The sequence below is a fragment of the Notechis scutatus genome, chromosome 1, assembly GCF_049901735.1.
Source record: "Notechis scutatus isolate UNSWTSFEM ecotype Mainland chromosome 1, rNotScu1.2, whole genome shotgun sequence".
NCBI lineage: Eukaryota > Metazoa > Chordata > Lepidosauria > Squamata > Elapidae > Notechis > Notechis scutatus.
The window spans coordinates 138,543,790-138,566,632 of NC_142009.1; the positions used below are offsets into that span (position 1 = coordinate 138,543,790).

Here is a 22,843-nt window from a genome sequence, read left to right on the forward strand (position 1 = left end):
AAATTTTGCTGTATTTACAATACTACATCTGGGGAAAGAGAAGCTTGAAATCAAGAGAAATGGTCCTTTTTTACTGTTTTAAAAAGCACCTACTGCAGGACAGGTTGATAATCATTTCTTCAAGAACGGAGCAATAACACCTCAGCGTTTGCAGGTTTTCTTTTCTTATTAGAGGAATATATTTCTTAGAGAGTCCTCAGAGGATGCAGTGAATAGAAGGAAACACAGAATATATTCAGACAGAATCTCTCTGCCTAGGGAGACAAAGCAACAGCAACAACAAGAACTATTGCCTGGAGATCGTTGCAGGGACCAGTCTGAGATTCTTCTGTTCATATTGATCTGGTGTTTCTGTTCTCACTCAATGCTATCAACTCATGATGGAAGGAGGTTGTGCAATAGCCTTAAAATAAAGATGTCCCTCTATTAAAAGCAATTGTACTGCAGTAATATTGGATGCAGGTAAAGGACCTCTCTGTTAGATCCAGTGGGAAAGCTGAATCTGCCATGCTGTATTTTCCACAAGAAACTTGTGTCACTGCTCCAGAGGTTGCTAACATAGAGTTGTGGTGACCCAGTGGTTAGAATGCAGTATTGCAGGATAACCTTTGCCAGGAGTCCAATCTTGATGGGACTCAAGGTTGACTCAGCCTTCCATCCTTCAGAGGCTGGTAAAACGAGGACTCAGATTGTGGGGGCAATATACTGACTGCTTAGAGCGGGCTGTAAAGCATTGTGTTTTCTGTTCTAATATATCCTCATTCTGTACGGATTTTCTTACATCAGAGTCAAGCTGATGAAATTAGTTAAAAATGGAATAGATCCTGGAAGCCTTAAATTCTTCAAACTGAGTTGTGAGCTGCTTTTCAAAAATTCTCACCTGCCATTCGGGTAGGGCTCATAAAAATTGTTAATATAGTCTCTACTGGTGATTTGTTGTACTTTGCTATAACAGTTAATAAATAACCCTAAAAATCCAATCTTTAGAGAGGAGACAGCTAAAAAACATGATGCATAACTGAAATTCTACTTTGTGAATTTGTGTATATGAATCTGAATTTTTTGATAAGCTTATTTTTGTGTATTCCTTTCTCTTTAATCCAAATACTTCCCTGTGCATGTTATCATTTTGTTCATACCTAAAAAATCTTAACTTTATTCTTTTTGGTGTCCATTTTCACTGTAAGTTGAAAATAGCAAACATGTGAGATTAGCATTAAACCAGTATTTGTTTCTTAAGCATCAGTAGCATCCCTAATAAAAATGTTTAGTGATTAGGTGGTTAAGTAGCTTATATCAACTCAGAGTATTTTCTGGTGCCTGTCAGAAGAATTGTTTATGAAAACAATAATTTTGAGGCCTCTCTTGATCTGTGCTTTGTGGTATCTATAAATAAAATGAATACATTTCTCATCGACAAGATGTAAACATTCTATGTAAGCTTGAGGCTTGTGGAAATGAAATAGTGGAGGGAAACACAGGGTTTATGCAGCCTGAAAATACAATTTGATCTATTTATTTAGGATGGGGAGGATGCACATTATTTTCAAACAACATCTTACATATCTTCTTATGGAAGTCAGTGCCAGTGAAATTCAGCATAGCTTGTATCCAGGTAAATAAGTACTGAAATGCAGATAGTCTATACAAGGGAGGATTGGGCAGCTTAAGCAGAGTTGCCCAAATGTGGTTGATACAGTAGGCCTCAGAATGAAAAATAGAAGATAAATGGTTCTCCATAATGCCATTTTAGAAGAGAACAATTATTTATAGAAAGGATAACTGCTGAATCAACATCCTTCATCTACAGATGCAGGGGGAATAAGAATTTGGCAAGAAATCCTACATCTTCACCTTTTTTTTAAAGCAGGGCTCCCCAACCACCGGTCCGCGGACCGGTACCGGTCCGTGGAACAAGTCCTACCGGGCCGCTGGTTTGCTGGGCGCCGCCATCTTGTTTTGATGAAAAAGTGCTTCCGGTGAGCTTTTCCGGGTAGAAAGCTCACCGGAAGCACTTTTTCATCAAAACAAGATGGCGGCGCCCAGCTGATGCCGGTACCGGGCCGCGCCATAAAAAAGGTTGGGGATCACTGTTTTAAAGTATAAAATTCCTCCCTCCCTCCCTCCCTTCCCCTCTTCAGCAATAATATTGCACTTTTACATATAATCAGGTGAGCTTTTCACGATCTGCCATTCCAGAAGTTAAAATGCACTTTATCCAGTGTGTTGCTTTGGCTTGCTTCCTCTTAAGAGCAAAGTGTGCAGGAACACCAGAAAACAAAACAAAACATCACTCTGACATTCTTTTGTAAGGCCCTGAAGATGTGGTTTTTGACAGTGTGCCTGGGGAACCCAGAGTGAGAATGGAGCTCGTTAAATGGTTGGTTTGAGTGTAAGTTGTTGCTGAATGGGATGTGTGTGGGGGGGGTATTCTTTTTTTATTTTATTCATTGTGTTTTCATTATCTGTAAGCCACCTAGAGTCGCTGTGAGCAAGTAGGAGGCCATATAAATTATCAAAACAAACAGACAAATTCAGGCGCAGCAAGGTTAGGGTTAATACCTTTCCTGAAGCTAATGAACATCAGTTGGGTATATGCATGAAGTGCACACAGAGATTCTGTTGCCCCCCCCATAACCTCCTTCCCACTAACATTATTATTGTATTAAATAATACAATCATTTAAGTCAGGGGTGTCCAACCTTGGCAACTTTAAGACTTGTGGACTTCAACTCCCAGAATTCCTCAGCCAGCAAAGCTGGCTGAGGAATTCTGGGAGTTGAAGTCCACAAGTCTTAAAGTTGCCAAGGTTGGACACCCCTGATTTAAGTGATTGTAGGCCCTGTGTGGGCCCCAAGCCCTCTCTTTTTTTCTTGGGCAGTCTTGGAAGTTCCTCTGAGTATGCTATCAAAGGGTGGGATGCCATATCACATTATTTGTGAGGAAGGGAACTTAGGAAGGAAAGCACATTCAGAGTTACAGGATTCCTTTACTACTTTATAGCTTTTCTAACGCAAGTCGTTTTGGGTGTATAACAATACTTGCTGTTTAGCCTGCATGGCCTTATAGGTCTGAGTGTATTTCCTTTCCTCCCCTTTTTATCTTCATGTGAATTGGGAGCAGGGATTTTCTGAGCCACTTTCTTAATCTGGGCTGAAGCCTCATTTATCTGATGGTTGGCTTGGCAGTGAACCTTCCCTCTGTTCTTCAAGGCCATGGTTTATTACATACTATGCCCAAACCTGAAGTGACTTCCCTGATTTCGTGGTAGTTTAATAGCAAAAACCACCCTATTTATTTCAACTTATCCCAAGATTCAAAGTGGCTTGCAAGCAAATAATTCAAACAAAAAATACCTTCCCTAATAAACCCATCATTCAAAAACAAAGATCCAGAAAATAAAGATAGTCTCAGGTATTTCCAGGTAAAATATTGGCAAATAGTAGGTCATAGTATTCTTGGATAGTTACTATCAATTAAAGAACACCTTTCTCCTGCCTGATGTCTTCCATATAGAGTAGGTTGGATTAAATTCCTATCTTTTTCCAACCAATATGCCTTTTCCAATTAATAGCTTTCCGTGTTTATCATGGCTTTAGAGGTGGAGAATTCGTAGCGCGGTAGATGTTTCCAAACCACATCTCACGGGGTTATCAGTCAGGTAGACAGTAGGGCAGGAGGCTGAAAGTTAAAGTTTAGTGATTGGGGAAGGTAGCAAATTCCTCATCTTTAGTTCTGAAATATCTGTCATGAAGCAAATAGGATTTAGTAATAAAATTGAAGATTTCCTAAGCATTGGATTAAATGCTTTCCTGGCCTCTGCTCTTGTGGCACGAACCTAGGTTTCTAATCTATTTATTTCTCTGATAGGTTTCAATATAATTTTTGAACAAAGACGTTCAGTGTGTAGAGTCTTGTGTTGGAGGAAAATCAATTGTCAAGTTGCATGAAATTACCCGCCTCCCCGGCTGACGTCATGTCAGAGCAATTGTTTCAGCAATAATGCCCAGTGGGGCTGTGGTTAGCATTGCATAAGGGCAAGATTGCCGATATGCTGGCCTGTGGAACTGCTGTGACTGCCTTTAACTTCTCATTGTTCAGATCTAATTAGAGAGCACTGTAATTCAAAATCAATTCATTTCCTGCTGGTTAATAACTAATTCTCCATTAATGTGAATCAGAAGATTTATTCCTGCAGGTTAGAACTTTATTTAAAGCCGCAATTACATCTGAGACCAGCCACATACAGAGAAGTAATAAATAGGCAAGCACTTGTCACTCTGGAGCTGAGATGGGGGCTTTGGGAAGGAAGGGGAGGTAAAAGAAATGTCTTCTTTAATGGATAGAAAGAGACACCTGAACCCAAGAATCCTAGGAAGACAATTCTGCTAAGAGCCGGTTCCAAGATTTATAACAGTGCTTTTCTAATGGGAGAAACGGTCTTGTTTAGCTTTCTAAGAGCCTTGTGGGAGGCCCCATCCTACAGCACAACTTGATGCTTAAACTAAGGAACACAAGCATGCCATGGGTCCTGCTCTACCTCCCTTTGCGAGGCAACCACAGAAAAAGATCTCCTACTGGGCTTGGTTGACTTAAGGAGTGGGCAACTGTATTCAGTTCAGAAATGGAATTCTGAATGTGTCTATATGTGTAGAAAAACAAGGGCTGAGGCAAGTGTGTGTACGAACGTGCAAGCAACTTGCACTAACCTCATACATTTGTTTTTACCTTGCCTGATACTCTGAATAACAGATGCAGTTTTAAAACCATTTGTCAGGAGGCATGTAGAGAAGAGTGGGAGATACTGTTCTCCTTCTTCCCCTCCTTCTCATGCTCACTGTACATTGTACACCGCACTAATTTCCATGTTGCTTGAATCCCTGTGGGGGAATTCAGCTTTTCTTTTTAGGTGATGCAGAAGGTGATGGAAATGGATGCCTTGGAAAAGTCCCTCCCCTTCTCTATACAAGCCAACGGAGACCAATTCCTAACAGATTTAGTTCCCCTGTTTGTTTTATACTGCATGCCTGTCCATGGCACTCAGAATATTTTATATGGCTAGTCATCTGCCCTATTCTAAACCACTGAGTGAAGGGTATAGGCTAAATAGTTGCAACTGACAAATAGAGGATGGGTAGATAGATGATGATAGATATTGATAGACAGATGATGGATACATGATAGATAGACAGAATGATGATGATAGGTAGATAGATAGATAGATAGATAGATAGATAGATAGATAGATAGATAGATAGATAGATAGATAGATGATAGATAGATATAATGATTGTGATAGATAATAGATAGAATGCTGATGATAGCAATAGCACTTAGACTTATATACCGCTTTACAGTGCTTTACAGCCCTTTCAAAGCAGTTTACAGAGTCCGCCTATTGCCCCCAACAATTTGGGTTCTCATTTTACCCACCTTGGAAGGATGGAAGGCTGAGTCAACCTTGAGCTTGGTGGGATTCAATCTGCTATATTGCAGTGGGAGTAGCTTGCAATACTGCACTCTAACCATTGCGCCACCGAGGCTCCTAGGTAGGTAGATGATAGATAGATAGATAGATAGATAGATAGATAGATAGATAGATAGATAGATAGATAGGCAGGAGGCAGGCAGGCAGGCATTAAATAGATAGACATACGATATGGAGTTGAGCTTCAGAGCCAAATCTGAGCCTCATCAATATTGTCTGAGTATGAGTACAATAATGTTACTCTACACCAGAACTGTGGAGTTTAGGTCACTCCAGATAATATGGTTCTATAGATGCATTTGTTTATTAACAAAATGTATACAATTCACTTGGATTTCAAGCAATTTACATGAGTAAATAATATTTATTTGATTAATGAGCAGCAAAAGGCAATAGGCAATGCAGATGGAAACTTCGCCTATTCAACATGTATTGTCCACTGGGATGATCCCCAGGAGGGAGTCAGGAAACGCAAAGTGACAATCTGCTACCTCATAATGCAAGCCTTGCCCCCTTTTTACATGCTAGTAATAATTACATGGGTAATTATTGTTATAATTCAAGAATAATCCAAAACCAAGAGAGCAACATTCCACCCCAGAGAAGAATCTTCAGAAAGTTTGAACGTGGTTGTTTCCTTGTTCCAAAATGGCCCAGTATAGACCACATTTTGTTCCAGGGTACTTCCCTTTTAAGTTCTTTGCAGAGAGAGCAGATTCTTTTTCATGATTCCTTCAGAAACTCTCTCCCCTTGCAAGAAATTGAAGTGATTATATAGCTCTCTTTATATTCCAACCATTGATCGACATCTGATCATTGTAGTACCGTAAGCATTAGCACCATTGTGATGAACCCTGGATTTTATTCAGCTGGAAGAACAGCTCACGCTGGGCGAAAAATAGGGCAGGAAACGGTCTATTGGTTGAGTTTCCTCCTCCCTTTTCAAGATAGGGCAACCCCTTCTCATTGCCCAAGGAATCCTCTCTCCATGAGAGCAGGTTTTCAAGAGAGCCAGAAGACTGTAAAGCATAGGAAAGGTAGATCATCATCTCTCTCAAACAGCGGGGAAATCTCTGCCACATCAAAAGCCTCCTGCTGACAGAAGGAATTTTCTCATCTCCTGGAGGATTTACAACTTACTGATTTTTAAAAAAATCATTAATTGATTGCTCATTTCTTGTGTTTTCTGTAGTCTCATGGGGCCGGAGTTTAGTTTCTGCTGCAGGACAAAACAACACAAAGCCAAATTTATAGGAGGTTCACACTGCAGCCGAACTATATTTTCATACTGCAGATTTGGGAGCTTTCGAAAGCTTCCTCAGGAAATCAGGGTGATCCTGTCTGATGTTGCGTAGTTTGTATCACTGTGGTGGCGGCAAGAGGGAGAAAAAGGGGGAGGGAAATCTTGTGATGTTGGTGTCAATGTGCGAAGTCACTTTCAAAGGCCGTCCCTATGGGTTGAGAACCTGATATGAATGCCTGTATGCTGAAAAACAGCGTCTGTGTCCTAAAAGCACCTCTAAATCTCATTCAGAAATTGTATCTTTTAAAACTGGACTGACAGAAAAAGCAAATGCGAAGAAAACATTTGCATTGTAATTTTCCTGCGGTTTTCAGACCGTGATTAAAAAAGATGAGTTTGAATATGAAATTTAAAAGCAGATTTTTAAAAAATACAAGCCTTTTTTTCTCTCCTTACCTCATTTTGTCTTTTTATTTCCTTGCTGCTAGAATACAGGTAGAACCAGGGCTGGACTTCAAAAAAATTTAGCAACTGGTTCTCTGCCTGGTTGCTGAGTGGGCGTGGCCTAGTTGGCCTCCTGCACCACAGCGGGGGAGGGGCGTTTTACCCTCCCAGGGCTCCAGAGGCTTTCCTCAAGCCTCCGGGAGGGTGAAAACATCCTCCCTGGGCTCCAGAGGCTCTCTAACATCCGGTTTTCCAGAACCAGTGAGAACCAGTTGCAGCCCACCCCTGGTTAGAACCCTCTTGAGTAATTTCTATTGGAGCCAGAGAGTGCAGGAATTGAAGGAGGAAGCATTTTATTCTGTCAGATGCAAACCTCCCCCCCCACCCCAATAAATACTGTTCCTTTGCTGGCAAATTAACTTTAGGAAAAGAGGTTGCCTTTTTTTAAAAAAAGCCAATTACAGGTAGCCCTTGACTTACAACAGTTCATTTAGAGACCATTCAAGTTTACAACGGCACTGGAAAAAGTGACTTATCACCATTTTTCATACTTACGACATTGCAACATCCCCGTGGTCACATGATCAAAATTCAGATGCTTGGCAGCTGGTTCCTATTTATGATGGTTGCAATGTCCTGGGGTCATGTGTTCAGCTTTTGTGACCTTCTGACAAGCAAAGTCAATGGGAAAGCCAGGCTCACTTAACAATCATGTTGTTAACTTTAAAAATGCAACAATTCACTTAACAACTATGACAAGAAAAGTCATAAAATGGGGGCAAAACTCACATTTATTGTTTCAATTGTGGCTGTAACTCGAGGACTACCTGTATCACTGAAGGGCAAGATGTTCATTGCAACCTGGCTTGAGAGTCAGTGGTTTCCTTTCTGGTTTCCTCTATGATTTCAATTGAAATAAGCAGGTTTTTTAAAAAACATATATGCAGTTGCTAATTGCTCTTAATAATCTGAGCTTCCTTTTGTTTAATGGCTGTTTAAAATCAACACAGACATTTTTTACTTTTCTTACTTTTTATTATTAAGAAGGAAGTCTTTTCTGGCCTCTTTTATGACTGAGAGAGCAGACAGACTGTGACTTACCCTTTTCATGGATTCAAAAACTGGGAAATTGTTGAGACGGCTAAAATAGACAAAAATAACAATGTCTTAGTTTTCTTCCTCTTGAAGATCTAATACACCAAAGTTAGGAAAAGGAAAGGCCTGACGGTATCTCTGACCGAGTGCTTAAAGACTGTGCTGATCAGTTGGCTGGAGTCTTTACCAGGATCTTCAATTGGTCTTTATCCCAATCCACTATTCCATCTTGTTTGAAGGCTTCCACCATTGTTCCTCTGCCAAAGAAGTTTCCTATCAATAACCTCAATGATTACAGACCAGTGACACTCACTCCTATCATCATGAAGCGCTTTGAGAAATTGGTCTGCCAGCACATCATTTCTGGTCTTCCGCATACATTTGATAAACACCAGTTTGCATACAGAAAAAATAGATCTACAGAGGACGCTATAGCCATCACTCTTCACACTGCTCTGACTCATCTAGAACAGCGGGAGGGCTATGTGAGGATGCTTTTTGTGGATTTTAGTTCTGCGTTTAACACAATTCTTCCACATAGACTAGTGTCTAAACTTCTGGACCTTGGGCTTTCTAATTGAATCTGCCTTTGGATTATGGATTTCCTGTCTGGCTGCTCACAGAGAGTCAGATTAGGTAATCATACCTCTTCAGCCCTTATTCTTAACACTGGTACACCACAGGGTTGAGTGTTGAGTCCCTTACTCTATACTCTTTATGTGCATGACTGCATTCCCACTCACGTTAGTAATACTATTGCTAAATTTGCAGATGATACAACAGTGGTGTGGGGGATGAGTCTGCCAACTGAGATGAGGTGGACCAGTTGCTTTTGTGGTGTGGAGACAATAACTTGGTCCTCAACACCAATAAGACCAAAGAGTTTCTACTGGATTATAGAAGGAACATATCAGACATCCAGCCCTTGCTTATCAATGGAGACCAAGTGGAGCAAGTGGCCAGTTTTAAGTTTCTGGGTGTTACCCTAAAAGAGGACCTGACCTGCGGTGCCCACATTACAGCCCTAGTCAAAAGAGCCCAGCAGATATTATACTACCTGAGGCTTCTCAGAAAACAACAACTGAATGAGAAACTGCTGGTGACCTTCTACCGCTGCACCATAGAGAGCACCTCTGTATGGTTTGCCAATTGCACAGTGGCAGATAGGAAAGCACTCCAAAGGGTTAATGTCATTGCCCAGAAGATCATTGCTTGCCCTCTCCCCTCTTTGGAAGAGCTTTATAGCTCCCACTGCCTTAAGAAAGTTCAAAACATTCTCAAAGATTCATCTTATCCTGGGTACCCTTTTTTTTTAACTATTACCATCTGGCAGACGGTACAGAATAATAAAAACAAGGACAACTAGGCTGAAAAACAGCTTCTATCCCAGGACAGTAGTTCTTTTGAATTCTGCTGTATAGTGCATTGTTGGTGTGGTGTCGGGGGTTTCCGGTTCAATGTGTGAAGGGTGAAGGATGTGAGTTCGTGTTTATTTTCATGATCATGGCCATGATGTGCACTGAAGATGGTGTTTGATTTCGTTGTACCGAGGTGCAATGACAATAAAGTAAACTAAAAATGTAGAATTACATGCTTCCATGTTTCCATGGTGTTTCGCTGTATTTCAAAGCTTTAGTTTTTCTGTTAAAAGCCAAGAAGAAAACTTTCATGTCTGGAACCATTTCAACTTGTAAACCAAGTCAGGAGTGAGATGTTAAATACCCGGGGACCACTCCTGCTGTTTTCACATCTCAGCAAGAAGGTAGAGTGTTGGCTTTCCATTATCAGCCAGAAGGAAGGTATCTTCTGGTGGAAATAAAGTTCCACGTGAATCTGAAATATACTTTTTTTCTCTTAGAAGTACAGATGAGCAATTCTGACTCTTCGGCAATACAACTTTGCCTTTGTTTCTTTGTGACATGCTGTTTCAATCAACTCCCTGAGTAGAAGAAAGTTTATTTCTTTTTAAGATGAATATGTGGATTCATGGGCCTCCTTTTGTTCTGACCCAGCTCCCCAAACACGAACAAGCCCTCTGACTTGAACTCAAAAGATTCCTTTATTAGGAATGCTGGGAGCCCGGGCAAAAAGTTTCTCTTTGCAGGCTAACAAATCCGTCTGTCCAGAAGATGAATAGTTGTCTGCCACACCAATTCATCTCTGCCCCCTGCCTTTTATCCCCAGAGCTAAGGTGGGGCCTCACTAGCAGCGGTGGCTCTTCCTTCCCCAGGATCGGCCCACGTCTTTCCACTGCTCTCCCCTTCTCTGCCTTCTGCGCAGCCGCGCGCGTCAGGCACTGGACCCAGCTGTTCCTATTCTTCCTCATCAGCCACCTCCAGACCTGGGGGCTGTTGACTCTCCATGTGAGGGCTGACGGATGGCCCAGGCTCCGCCTCTGTCTCTCTCCCTGCCAGCTACATTCCTTCTTCCTCCCTCAGAGTTCCCAGGTTGTCCTGATGCTGACCTGACTCCATGCCTCCTCCTCTTCCTCTGATTCAGCTGCTGGAGGGGCCAGCGGCCGACAGGCAATAACGCCTTTCCCATAGACTTCTAGATAGCTCAAGAGAAAAGAGCTCTCTATCAGGTAGTCCTCAACTTACAGCCATTCATTTAGTGACTGTTCAAAGTTACAACAGGGCTGAAAAAAGTGACTTAACAGCTGGTCCTCACATTTACGATAGTCGCATGTATTTATGATGGTTGCAGTGTCCTGAGGTGATGTGATGTGATGACTACTTGTGTCCTTCCCAGCCAACATCTGACGAACAAAGTCAGTGAGGAGAGCTAGATTCATTTAAGAACCACGTGATTCATTTAAAGTGGCAAAAAAGGTGATAAAACTGAGTACAAATTGCCTAACAACCATCTTGCTTAGCCACATAAATTCTGGCTAAATTTTAATAGAAATACTTTCCATAAATGTCAACCAACCTCTGGGAGGAAGTTTCCAGGTATCTATAGGAGGATTGCTAGAGCCTGTAACAGCTTTGTTACCATCCATCTTGTAAACTCGCAGGATACTTCTTCGTCTTCTTCTTCTTTTTTTCCCATGCAGAGGTGGGTATTCAGCAGGTTCTGACCAATTCTGGAGAACCAGTAGCGGAAATTTTGAGTAGTTTGGGGAACCGGCAAATACCACCTCTGACTAGAGATTTTACAGTATCCTTCCCCTGCCACGCCCACCAAGCCATGCCCACAGAACCGGTAGTAAAAAAAATTTGAATCCCACCACTTTGCCATGTCTATGTATACATTCGAATTAGACTGTGATGTTTCTTTGTGTCATACATGTGTGTGCATGTGGGTATATGCACAATGCTAATCTTTTGAGCGCTGAATGCAACGAAATTTCATTTTAATGAAATTTAATGCTAATTAGTGTAATTTACCATGACTAAAGAATTCTATTCTATTCTTAAATCTCAAGCAGATAATGTCAAAGACCTCAATTGCTCCTGATATTAAAAATATAGCAGAATGAGAAATCGATCCTGGATAAGCTGAAATTACATGCACACAAAAAAAGTAACTGCGTGTGCTCCTTCTCCTGTTAATGGTACAAAGGCATCCATGAAATCCAATGCTACGAAAGGTCGTGCAGATGCACTTTGTCTTCATTTAATAAATGGACAATTTTCATGGTTATTAGAATTCATAGCTAAAGCAAGAAACGAAAGAAGAAAGGAAAGCCCCGAAGGCCAATATGTCTCGGGTTTCCTGGCACAGTCTTGACAGCAACTGGAAATAGCTAATCTAGTTTGATTTACAATATTATAAATTCTGCAAGCACACAAGAAGAAGAATCCAAGCCTAGATGTCATCTTCAAAGGGACCAAAGGCTAGAGTCTGGGACTTGAATATCATTTTGTAAGTGTCACTTGGGCAATGATGGCATAAAATCGTGCAAAAGACAAGAATACTAAGAAAGGCAAATATTTTTGTTGGGTCAAGGTGCTCAGAGCTCAGCCTTTTTAAAAATATATATATAAGTTTATTTTTATTTTTCAGTTTCAAAACGACAAACATTCCATTTTTTTTCCTGAAGCAGTGTGTCGTCTGGGCACAAACGCTTTTGTGCTACATTTTTCACCATTTACAACATTCACTTTCACATTGATATTATTTCTCTAAATTTAGGATTAAAATACATCAAACAGCTAAACATTTACAACCCTTTTGGTGATAATGCCTTATTCACATTACATCTCATTATTCTCATCATAGGTATATTAACAATTATCATCTGATGTATATCTCTACCTTATCATATTTTCTATTCTCCTTTATTCTTCTTCATTTCCAACTTCCTTTTTTATCCCTCAGTCTTAAAATACATCCTTAAATTGGATATAGAAACGAAAAGCGGAGGTTTATAAGGTCTGCTAATGCTTTTCCCTGTGTTTTAATTTTGTAGTTTTTCCCCTATGGAGATGCTTCCAAGTTCGCCCAACATGCTTTCCGAACCTTTGATAAGAATGGGGACGGCACCATTGACTTCAGAGAGTTCATCTGCGCACTCTCCATCACTTCGAGGGGCAGCTTTGAACAGAAATTAAACTGGGCCTTTAATATGTACGACTTAGATGGAGATGGGAAAATCACCAGGGTGGAGATGCTGGAAATTATAGAGGTAAGCCAGCTTCCTCCCATCGCTTTCTAATGTGAGCAAGAAACAAAATGTTCTGCTTTGGTGATTTTTAAAAAAATGTTGAAGTTTAACCTCCTCCTTGCGGGTTTTATGGTTAAAAATGGCAGAAATAGGCCAGTGGTTAAAGAAAATGGTTGGCTCAATAAAAGCCTGGGACTATGTAAGCAGGAGGTTTAAATGTCAGATGGCTGACAGTTAAATCTGTGCCATAGGGTACATCTCTGGATTCTGTGGAATTGCATCTCTCGGTATTCTTCACTATGCTGGCTGTGGCTACTAATATTGTAGTTGCCCAACATTTGGGCACAGTAAGGAAAGTTTTGTGGACAAATGATTACATGAGATAATGTTTGTCCTGAAAACTACGGCATAAAAGGTAAATTTAAGATTTAGTTCCAGACCCCCTTCACAGATAATAATGCATAATGCAAAAACTGCACAGCCTCACTCCAAATGGCAACACAATGCAAATGATGCCTGCAGACATCATTATAGGTGGTCCTTTTGATGATAATTTGTTCAGAGATCATTCCACGTTACAACGGAGATTGGTGAGCAGTACTCAAGACTGGTCCTCGAAGTTCCAATCCAGCATCCCAAAGTCACATGATTGTGTAGGTGTGCACCTGACAATTGTCTCGTGCTTACAGTGGTTGCAGTATCACATGGTCATCTTATCGCCATTTGCAACCTTCTCTGCCAGTTTTCGACAAGTAAAGTCAGTGGGGAAGCCACCTCTGGCCATGTTCGCATTACACCACAGCAGCTACCCTTGCATTCCCTCCTACCCCCCCCCCCAGCATTGGCTACTTATCTACCTGCCAACCTGCTTGTGATCCACCTGGGGCTTAACGATTCACGATCCTTGCTTAACACTAGCACCACGGAGTCTGGGCTTGTCATTGCTGAGTGGTATGGTCATGTGATATTGCATTTTATGACTGCATTGCTTAGTAAAGGAATAGTTGGTCCTAGTTACTGTCACTTAATTGGCATGCCAGCTGAAAAGGGGAACACAAAGTCTTTGTCTAAGCAGGCAGCAGTAGCAATATTAGATCTTTACACATGAATGAGTAGAAGGAGGGCTAGTTTCCTTACCCCAGGTCTAAATCTTAAACCTCAATACAACAGTGTCCTTGAGTGAATCATTTAATTTTCTCCTAGAGAGGTGAAAGAACGTCATTCACTCTAACTGTGACACTGTTGATGTGGTGACAGAATCTGTCTTCTATTCCTATTATGGATGGCTTGCTTCTTTTTGACAAGATTCAGCTCCACAAGGCTGTCTGGTATAAAAAGAAGTAAATATGTAGGTGAATATCCCACCTACATATTCGAAAAAGGTGCTTTTTCGAAGAGGCAACTGGACTTTCTGGTTTTTCTTTGAAGACGCTTCGCTTCTTGGGTGAGAAGCGAAACATCTTCAAAGAAAAAACAGAAAAAGTCCAATTGCCTCTTGGAAAAACACCTTTGGGACAATTGTGACCTGGATGACTGAGAATCTCCATAGACATATAGGTGAATAGTCCCAAATATACAGACCCATTCTTTTAATAAAATGTTGACATAAAATTCTCCTAATTTAAGGAAGCAATGCAACAGATTTTCAAAAAAATATATTCAGAAAGTATAATCTCTTGGTGTAACTTCGACTTTTGTGGTGTATTGTACTGTCACTGATAGCATATGTTCAACATTCTGTTTGATCTACATTTAACTGCCGTGCTTAAATCAGGCCAGATGACAGAGTTGATGCTTAAAGTGCAATCCAATATTTGCTACCCAGGGAATAAGCCCTACTGAACTCAGCTGACTTGATCTCTTGTAGAGAACTACAGCATCGCTCTGTAGTTGTTTCAACGGATCGAGTAATTTTGCCGGATCTCATGAAATTAATCTTTTCTTTCTTTCTCTTTCTCTCTCCTCTCTCAAGGCCATTTATAAAATGGTGGGCACTGTAATAATGATGAAAATGAATGAAGATGGTCTCACACCAGAGCAACGAGTAGACAAGATTTTCAGCAAAATGGATAAGAACAAAGATGACCAGATCACGTTGGATGAATTCAAAGAAGCCGCAAAGAGTGACCCTTCCATCGTATTACTTCTGCAATGTGACATTCAGAAATGAGCTTGTATAAAATGCTTTCATGGACTGCACAGAAGTTTAAATGTTCCATTCAGTTTGCAGCTATCTATACAACACACACACACACATACACACACACAAAACAAACAAAAATTGCTTGGACTATCAATGGACTTGCTTCTTGTGTTTGAAACACTTGTGTGCATGAGAATGTCAATTGCTAAAGAATTTTAAAAATATCTATTATAAAACAAAATTATGCCACATTGTGATGTGTGCAATGTCATTTCATAAGTCTTTTTTCCTCTGATGCCTATGCAGCGGTACCGTGCTGCAGTGAACTATACTATTTATTGTTCAAGTTTTACAGTAGCTATATGTCTTCTTAAACTGGATAATGTTAGTGACACTGAACTCCCCATGTTAGTGTAACTGTTCATTAGCAAGTATGTCACCATTCTGCTGTATAGTCGTAGTGGACAGACTGAGGGCAGCTTTAGGAGTCTGATCCAGCCATGTGCTTGTATTGTCAGTGGAGATAAATGTATTTCATTTGCATGACTTTTTAGGTTTGCCTTAATTCTTACCTCATTTGCATCCTTCATTTGAAAAAAGAAAAAGGCTCATGTCAGAGGAGTAAAACATAAGATAAATCTTTTTTAAAAAGCTAACCCCACTAAGGTGTTCCCATAGCTGAAAGCTAAATGAACAAACGAATAGAGAAATAGAGAACAAACATATTTTCAATGTTGTTTTATTGGAAGTTTAAACTGTTTTGTTGGGGTGTATTAATTTCTGCTTGAAATCTTAAGCTTCCAAAAAGGTTGAGATCAATGTCCCCAAATAAATTTATAACATTTGACTTCTCATGTGTTTCCTTTTACACAGGTACCTTGCTGCTAGCACTGGAATTAAATAGGTGATGAATGTTATTTGATAGCCAAATATTTCTCAATGGAGCTTCAATGTATGTATGGGGACTTCACCCAGATGTTTACAGAACTCATCTCCAACCATTTTCAATTGCAGGTGTAATGGACAGGAGGAATAACTCTGAGAAATAGAAGGAAGAGTTGCAACCAAGGCAATAGTCAGATAAAAGAAATTTGTGTCCAAAACAGAAATGTAATTTGAGAAAATGTCTCAGGCTTGACCTTCCCTAGTTATCACCAAGAAAAAGAGAGGGAAGGGGAAAGCGTATTCGAACATACAAGATTCTGTTACTGTAACCATATAATAAAAGTAGTTTTAGCATTCATAACTTTGGTTTTCTAGTCTGGTCTACTGCAAAGGGCTAACGTCAGCCTTTCATAATTCCTAGAAACTATCATGAAAGTTAGTCGATTTCTCTGGGTCTCGTTCTTGTATCGTACATTCCAGGAACATCAAAATCCTCGAGCTCCAGCAAAAGGTTGTACGGTTCTGGTTTTCATTTCTAGAATTTTTTTCTAAAGAGGGCAATTGAAACCATGTGTGAAAGGTATTTGATCCCAGAAGAAGGACTACGGCAACAAATAGTGTGTTTTTTTACATCCCTCATAAAATCATATTGTCATATTTCCAAAATCGAAGGGAGTATAAAAAACATTACATCTCAAAAAAAAAAAAGAATCAAAACACACCAGTTCAGCTGAACCGTTGATCCTGTGATTACTATTGTTCGAAAGGTGTTCTTTTCTGAGAAAAAAATATATTGTAAGAGCTCACAGCCGGATTCCCAGTTTGTTTTTCCAAAATATGCCTTAGCAAAATCTTGGGGACAGAGCAAAGGAAAACATTGGCAAAGAATGCAAAGCTAGTTTTCTAAATGAGGCTCTTAATGAATTTTCTCTTGTCACCGTTGTCTTAATAAGAAAAGGTGAGTAGCGCTCACTACTGTAGTTTTAGTATCCACCTAGCTTTAAAGTATGAGCTGTTGCCACAAAAGTGTGGGAGTATAGGCTAAGAACATCTAGTTGAAAAGCATCTCCTGGAAACTCCTCCCATGTTACAATGCAGGTAAATTGATTGTCCTAAATATCAGGCCAAAGGAAGAAGGTCAAGTAGGCATAGACATATTAAAGTGGTCCTATGAAGTCCAAAGCGCTTGGTTCAAAGACCAAGGGGGGCGGGAGGATAGGATTCATGTCCTGATACCTCCAGATGATATTGGAGCGCCTGTGATGAAGTATGGACCTTGATAGATAGCTCTCATTTGAACTCATACAGCCAAGAGCTAGACCAGTTTAAATGACCTGAGCATCTGAAACAAACTTCCCATAATACCGTATATGTGATGATAATCTAATTTGGAGGTGGTAATCTAATTTGGGGCTGAAGGGTGAAAGCGGAAGCAGTATGTTCTGTCCCATATTTGGGTAGACTAGGTTACCCTGACAAAAAAAACACAATCTCTCCCCTGGCATAGCCAACAAACTTGGAAAGTCCGTGGCTTACAGATTAGGACATCATCTAATATACAAGTAGCCGGGGTTCAAATCCCAGTATGGCTAGCTGACGAGAGCTAAATAGCTTGAAATAGGCCTATACTAGTCTCCCTTTATTTCTTTGTTGGTAAATATAAATTTAACACAAACATTGGAGGTGGTAACTGATGAGATAAAGTCTTGATTCTCTAGGAAAGGGTGAAGTCAGACGCAAGGGTGGGATTCTACCGGTTCGGGAGAACTGGTAGTTCTAGTAATCATTTGGTCCTGCCCACCCACCCCTGCCCTTTTCCTGTGCTTTATTTCCTTGTTTCTGAGCACAGCTGATTCACGCAGCAGAGCAGTTTGCCGCGCATCAGCTGTTTTACTCACAGGGGCTGCAGCAGAAAGTAAGTATTATAGCTAAAAATTGTTTAAATGCTGGGCACGCGAGCAAAGCGTGCACTCACCAAACCAGTTGTTACACCGGTTTAATTGCACCACTGGTCAGATGGAATTCTTCAGAAGCAGTTCTTGTGAAACCACAAATTTGGATTGAAACTTATTCCCCGATTGCAAATCTTGTGTTTTAGATCACCTGTAAATCCCTACAGAAAAGGCAGAAATCTAATTCAGTATTATTAGATTTCTTAACTGTATTTCTCTCTTGACTGCATTCATTTTTAGAATATGGATTCTCTCATCCAGCCTAAAACTACTGGACAAAATTCAGTACTTGCGCTATATTCCAAAACTAGTAAAATAAAATATGACTATTTAAATGCTACACGCTCTCGTTATAAAAACATTGCATGATAATTTATAAAAGTGAACTTAATGGTTCACTGATGAACCTCCCCACTCCCTCTGTCCCTAGAATAAAAAAATTCTACAAATAATACGTGGCTTCAGGATAATTTACTGGAGGGGCCGAGGGATACTATTTAACTTCCCACCCATCTTCCCAGGGGGCAGAGGCGGCTATTCAGAGTTATGGTTACATCACCAGAAGGAAGAGAGATGATTTAATTTTCAATGTATTGCTGACTTGATTGAATTATCACTGTCCACTTTTGCAATGTATTCAGAGTACATAATGGAAGAGGAGACAAATTTGGCTGCTTTATCTCAAGATTATCTATGCAAATCCAGAGAACCGAAGAGAGCTCACTAAAGCTAAAAAAATATATGGCTTTCAATATTACAGAAATATGTAAAATTCAGCTAGAATCAGAAGTCAGAATCAAGCAGGAGTGCCTAAGAGAACCTTCAGTATACAGGTAATCCTTGATTTACGACTGCAATTGGGATTGACATTCCTGTTCCAAACAAACAATTGCTAAGTGAGTCAGATCTGATTTTACAACCTTTTTTCCCCCGCCCGTTGTTAAGATAATCATTAAGTGAATCACACAGCCATTAAGCAAATCTGGCTTCTCCCATTGTCTTTGCTTGTTGGAAGCCACCTGGCAAAGGTCGCAAATGGCAATCACCTGAACCCGGCAAGACCTGCAGAAACCCAAGGAATGGGATGGGAGAAGATAGGTGTGTGGGGGGCATTGCAGTGTCCCTGAGGTCAGTCGTAAGGATGGGCATATTGTTCAGCACCTGAATTTTGTTCCTTGTGACCATAAATTCGGGCAGGAATCATAAACCCCTTCATTCAGCACACATCATTTCAAACAGTTGCTTGACTGATTGTAAATCCAGGACAACCTGTACTCGGGTCAACTTGCCATGGCCAACTTGCCATGGCCAACTCAACGTGAGACAACTCACTGCAGAACAAGAGTTACACTAATATCAAAGAAATGGTGGAATAGAATCATTAAAGAAAGGATGCAAAAGGAAGGACAGAAAGAAATGTGAGTGACAAAAATTAAAATAACTTTTATTATTTTAAATAATTAAATTGAATTGTTAAATTGCCCTATGGCGAGTTGTCCCGCAGCAAGTTGGCCATAGTGAGTTGGCCGCAGAAAGTTGTCCTATTCCACTCTACTCAGTGTACCCCTTTGTGTTTGGTGTCTTTCTTGGCAAAACAGTTAAGAAAATCCTGTCTTTGGTAGCAGAGCGCGTGTTGATTTACTGGGGAAATGAATAGACAAATAATAAAAAGCAGATTTTTTTCTGAGGGAAAAAAAAATAAAAATTGATCACAAGGTAAAATTTTGAAAAAAAATCCAGAAAACTCATTGCAAAGTTGAAGAGAAGCTAGTTGAATTTTAAACAATTTCTAGGGCTAGAAAGTCAACTCTTAACTGCCCTTAAGTGATTCTTCCAGTGTCAATTAGTCTCCTATATCACAACACATTGTGATCAGTTCTTGTCAGCATTGTATATACATGTAGAAAAGGGCATCCTTAGACAAACCACTGTCCTGCATGATCTCTAAAGCAGGGGCCTCCAACCGTGGCAACTTGTGGACTTCAACTCCCAGAATTCTTGGAGTTGAAGTCTACAATTCTTAATGTTAAGGTTGGAGGCCCCTGCTCTAAAGTGAGCGTGATGGCACCTGTCTTCTGACAGCTGGAAAGCAGTTTTTAAGATGAAAGGCTCATCTACGGTTAACGTGTTTAGCATTTTTTTTATGGTAACACTTGCTGACATCTCTGCTGGAATTCCAAACTCTCTCACGTACATGAAGTTGAAGACAGAATTGCAAATCAACTTATTAAATATTTGAAAACAAAGGAATGATCAAATCACGTGCCATTCACGTCAAAGGCCATTACGGAAGTCCCTCATTTTCTTGAATGAGAAACAAAACGTTTTGTTCTTCTTCCTCAAGGAAAACACTGTCGTTACTTTTTTAAAAAAGAACTTTTGGAGCCAAGGACTACCCATACTCTGTAAACAACCAAACCCCTTCCATCGTCATAATTCCAGGTAGTTCCCATATTAATGTAACATCCATGCAATCACCTCCGTATGATGCTAGATTTGAAAGTGTTTTATTGTTTTTCCTTTTTTTGCTTAGAAAAACTACACATTTTAAGTTAGTTTATATTATTCCCAAAGATTTCAAATAACACCCCACCACCACCAAGGATGCCTTTAAACTGGTTTATCCCTTGTAGGAATGAGCAGCTTTAGTTCCTCCAGGTGATACAGAAGTACACCTGCCCACAGCTAATATCAGCATGGCCAGTGAGGAGGAATGCCGGGATTTATACTTCATCAGTGCTGGTAGGCTTACCTTGGGCCTAGTCCTGGCTTAGCATTTCCTATATACCAATATAGTTTGTTCAAAAGCAGTGATTTAGCACAATGTGCAAATCCGACCATCAATTGAAGTTTTATTTGCCACAGGAACTAAATGGATAACAGAAGCATTTGAAAGACAGTAACAAACAATAAAGTGGTTTAACAATGTATATTGTAATGATGAAGGAAACAATACAAATTTAGACAGAAATGTTGTTAGGGGACTTCTGATAAAGGGTTTAGTTTTTCACCTGCTATTATAACATTTAAAAATATTGTAAAATCAGGTAAGCATACCATAAAAAATTTATTCATCTTCTGTCATTTATATTTACCTCTCTCTTGGGAACAATAAAAAATAAGAAACATTTCCCACATTCAGCAAATATATTATTAATAGCAAACTCTGGCAGGAAATATACAGTAAATGTTAATTCATAGGAACAGAGTAGAAGAAAGAACATAGTGACTGCTACAATTCTAGCACCAAAAGGCTTACAAAATCTGAGCATAAAATTCAAATGTGTTGGATGCCATTAAAGGCCTGCTATAGAGACAAGTATGAAGGCCACGAGTAAATTTCAAAAAAGAAAAAGGCTCTCTTTCACTGATTTTACCAGCAGTGAACATAGCTTGTGTGTCTTCAATATTAAAAAACAAGTTAGTGACAACAGATTAGATGTTCTCATTCTCCATCTTCATCTTCTTCATTTGTATGACTGAAATTCAGCGTCTTTTGTCCCCTCTCGGGGTCTTCCATTCGAAGGATTCGGATAAGACTACTTGTAGGCAACGAACTAGATACAAAAGGCAAAAAAAACCACAACCCATTAATAATGATTCTTTCATGCAATGCTTTCATATTTGGACCCCACCTGATTAATAGCAACTCATCTTTAATCTGTATAAATATGATGTATCAAAAACATTTAAGCAATTTAAATACTGTTCAGACTGGAATAATCTTTAGGCTAATTAATTTAATTTCACAATCTGAAGCAAAACTCTAAAGCTGCTAAAACTTCACTACACTAGGTGCCTTCAACTACCTGAAAGGCCATTAGGTGGAAGCTGAAGAAAGGACTAGAACTGGGGTGGCAAACTCGCATCATCACAGCGTCGTCACGTAACTTAGCATGACTTTTTCCACATTCGCTAAACTGGGTGTGGGTGTGGCCAGCATATGACCCATCCAGCCTGCGGGTTGTGAGTTTGACAAGCCCTGGACTAGAATGAATGGATGGCAACTGCAATGTAGCAGCTTTCACCTTGCCATTAAAGAGGGTTAAGTGTTTTCTATTTGCTTCCAAAATTGACAAACCCTTCTTGTGGCTATTCTGCCTTGGCTATTTTTCCATAGAACAAATCTTGCCTAGCACGTATACCTCTCAGGGCAAATTCCACTAAGCTGACAGGAAAGAAGCTGACAAGATTAACTCCAGAAGTCTGTGTCAGCTAAAAGATGTGTATTCAGTATTAAGACATGTTTACCGGAAAACTATCAGTCATGTAGTTTGCTCCTTGTGTCACGTATCTTGGTTGTAATGATTAACCCTATAACTTCTTTGTTTCCTGCAATCCCTCTCACCCCCTTCTTTGATTCAGCACAATAAAAGAGGACAGCGCAAAGCAATCGGGGCCGCGGGACAATTCCATCTGCCCCAGGCGCGATGTGCTTCCTCACCTAAAGAAATTGCTTTGTTTCGTGTCTTTTTCTTTGTGCTTGGCACTCACTCTTGCGAGAGTCCCGCTAAACCTCACCCTTGCGAGGGTCCGCTAAGCTTCACCCTTGAGAGGGTCCTGCCAAATTGCTTCTTGAAAGGAATTCAGCAGCAAACCGGAAGATTGAAACAACGGACCGGTCGCTCGACGCGACAGCTGGGGGCTCGTCCGGGATCCCTCGATTCGTCCGGGATCTCTTCAATTTTCTGGTTCCACGGTGTGACTTCTGTCTAGGGGTGCATCGCCTTCACTCCCATTTCTACGCACCTGGCATAGGTTTCGTACGACGTAAGTAATGGGCTCCTCACTTTCCAAAGTTTCGTCAGGGCACAGGGACGAACTTTATGATTTAGTGAAGAAGGCTAATTCCTTTCAGAAAATCAATGGTACCACTGTGTACCCTATTTCTAAGAAATCTTTAAATAAATTTATAATTTACATTGAGGCACATTGTCCAGCCTATCCATCTGCTGGAACTCTTAGCCATTCTCTATGGGAAAAA

General features: G+C 40.2%; 2 protein-coding genes across 6 annotated transcripts in view; one reads left to right on the top strand and one right to left on the bottom strand.

The window, feature by feature from the left end:
* VSNL1 (visinin like 1) overlaps window positions 1-15,160 on the top strand; it is a 113,998-nt gene extending 98,838 nt beyond the window's left edge. The window contains exons 3-4 of the mRNA XM_026675583.2: window positions 12,685-12,900; window positions 14,852-15,160. Coding sequence (XP_026531368.1) covers window positions 12,685-12,900; window positions 14,852-15,049 — 414 coding nt within the window. The 3' untranslated portion in view covers window positions 15,050-15,160. The remainder of the gene's footprint in view (window positions 1-12,684; window positions 12,901-14,851) is intronic.
* A 5,534-nt stretch (window positions 15,161-20,694) lies between these two features.
* Window positions 20,695-22,843, bottom strand: part of SMC6 (structural maintenance of chromosomes 6) — a 49,893-nt gene continuing 47,744 nt past the window's right edge. For all 5 annotated transcript variants that reach the window (XM_087947029.1, XM_026675579.2, XM_026675577.2 and 2 more), the window contains exon 27: window positions 20,695-21,416. In XM_087947029.1, the coding sequence (XP_087803155.1) occupies window positions 21,305-21,416 (112 nt within the window). In that variant the 3' untranslated portion in view covers window positions 20,695-21,304. The remainder of the gene's footprint in view (window positions 21,417-22,843) is intronic.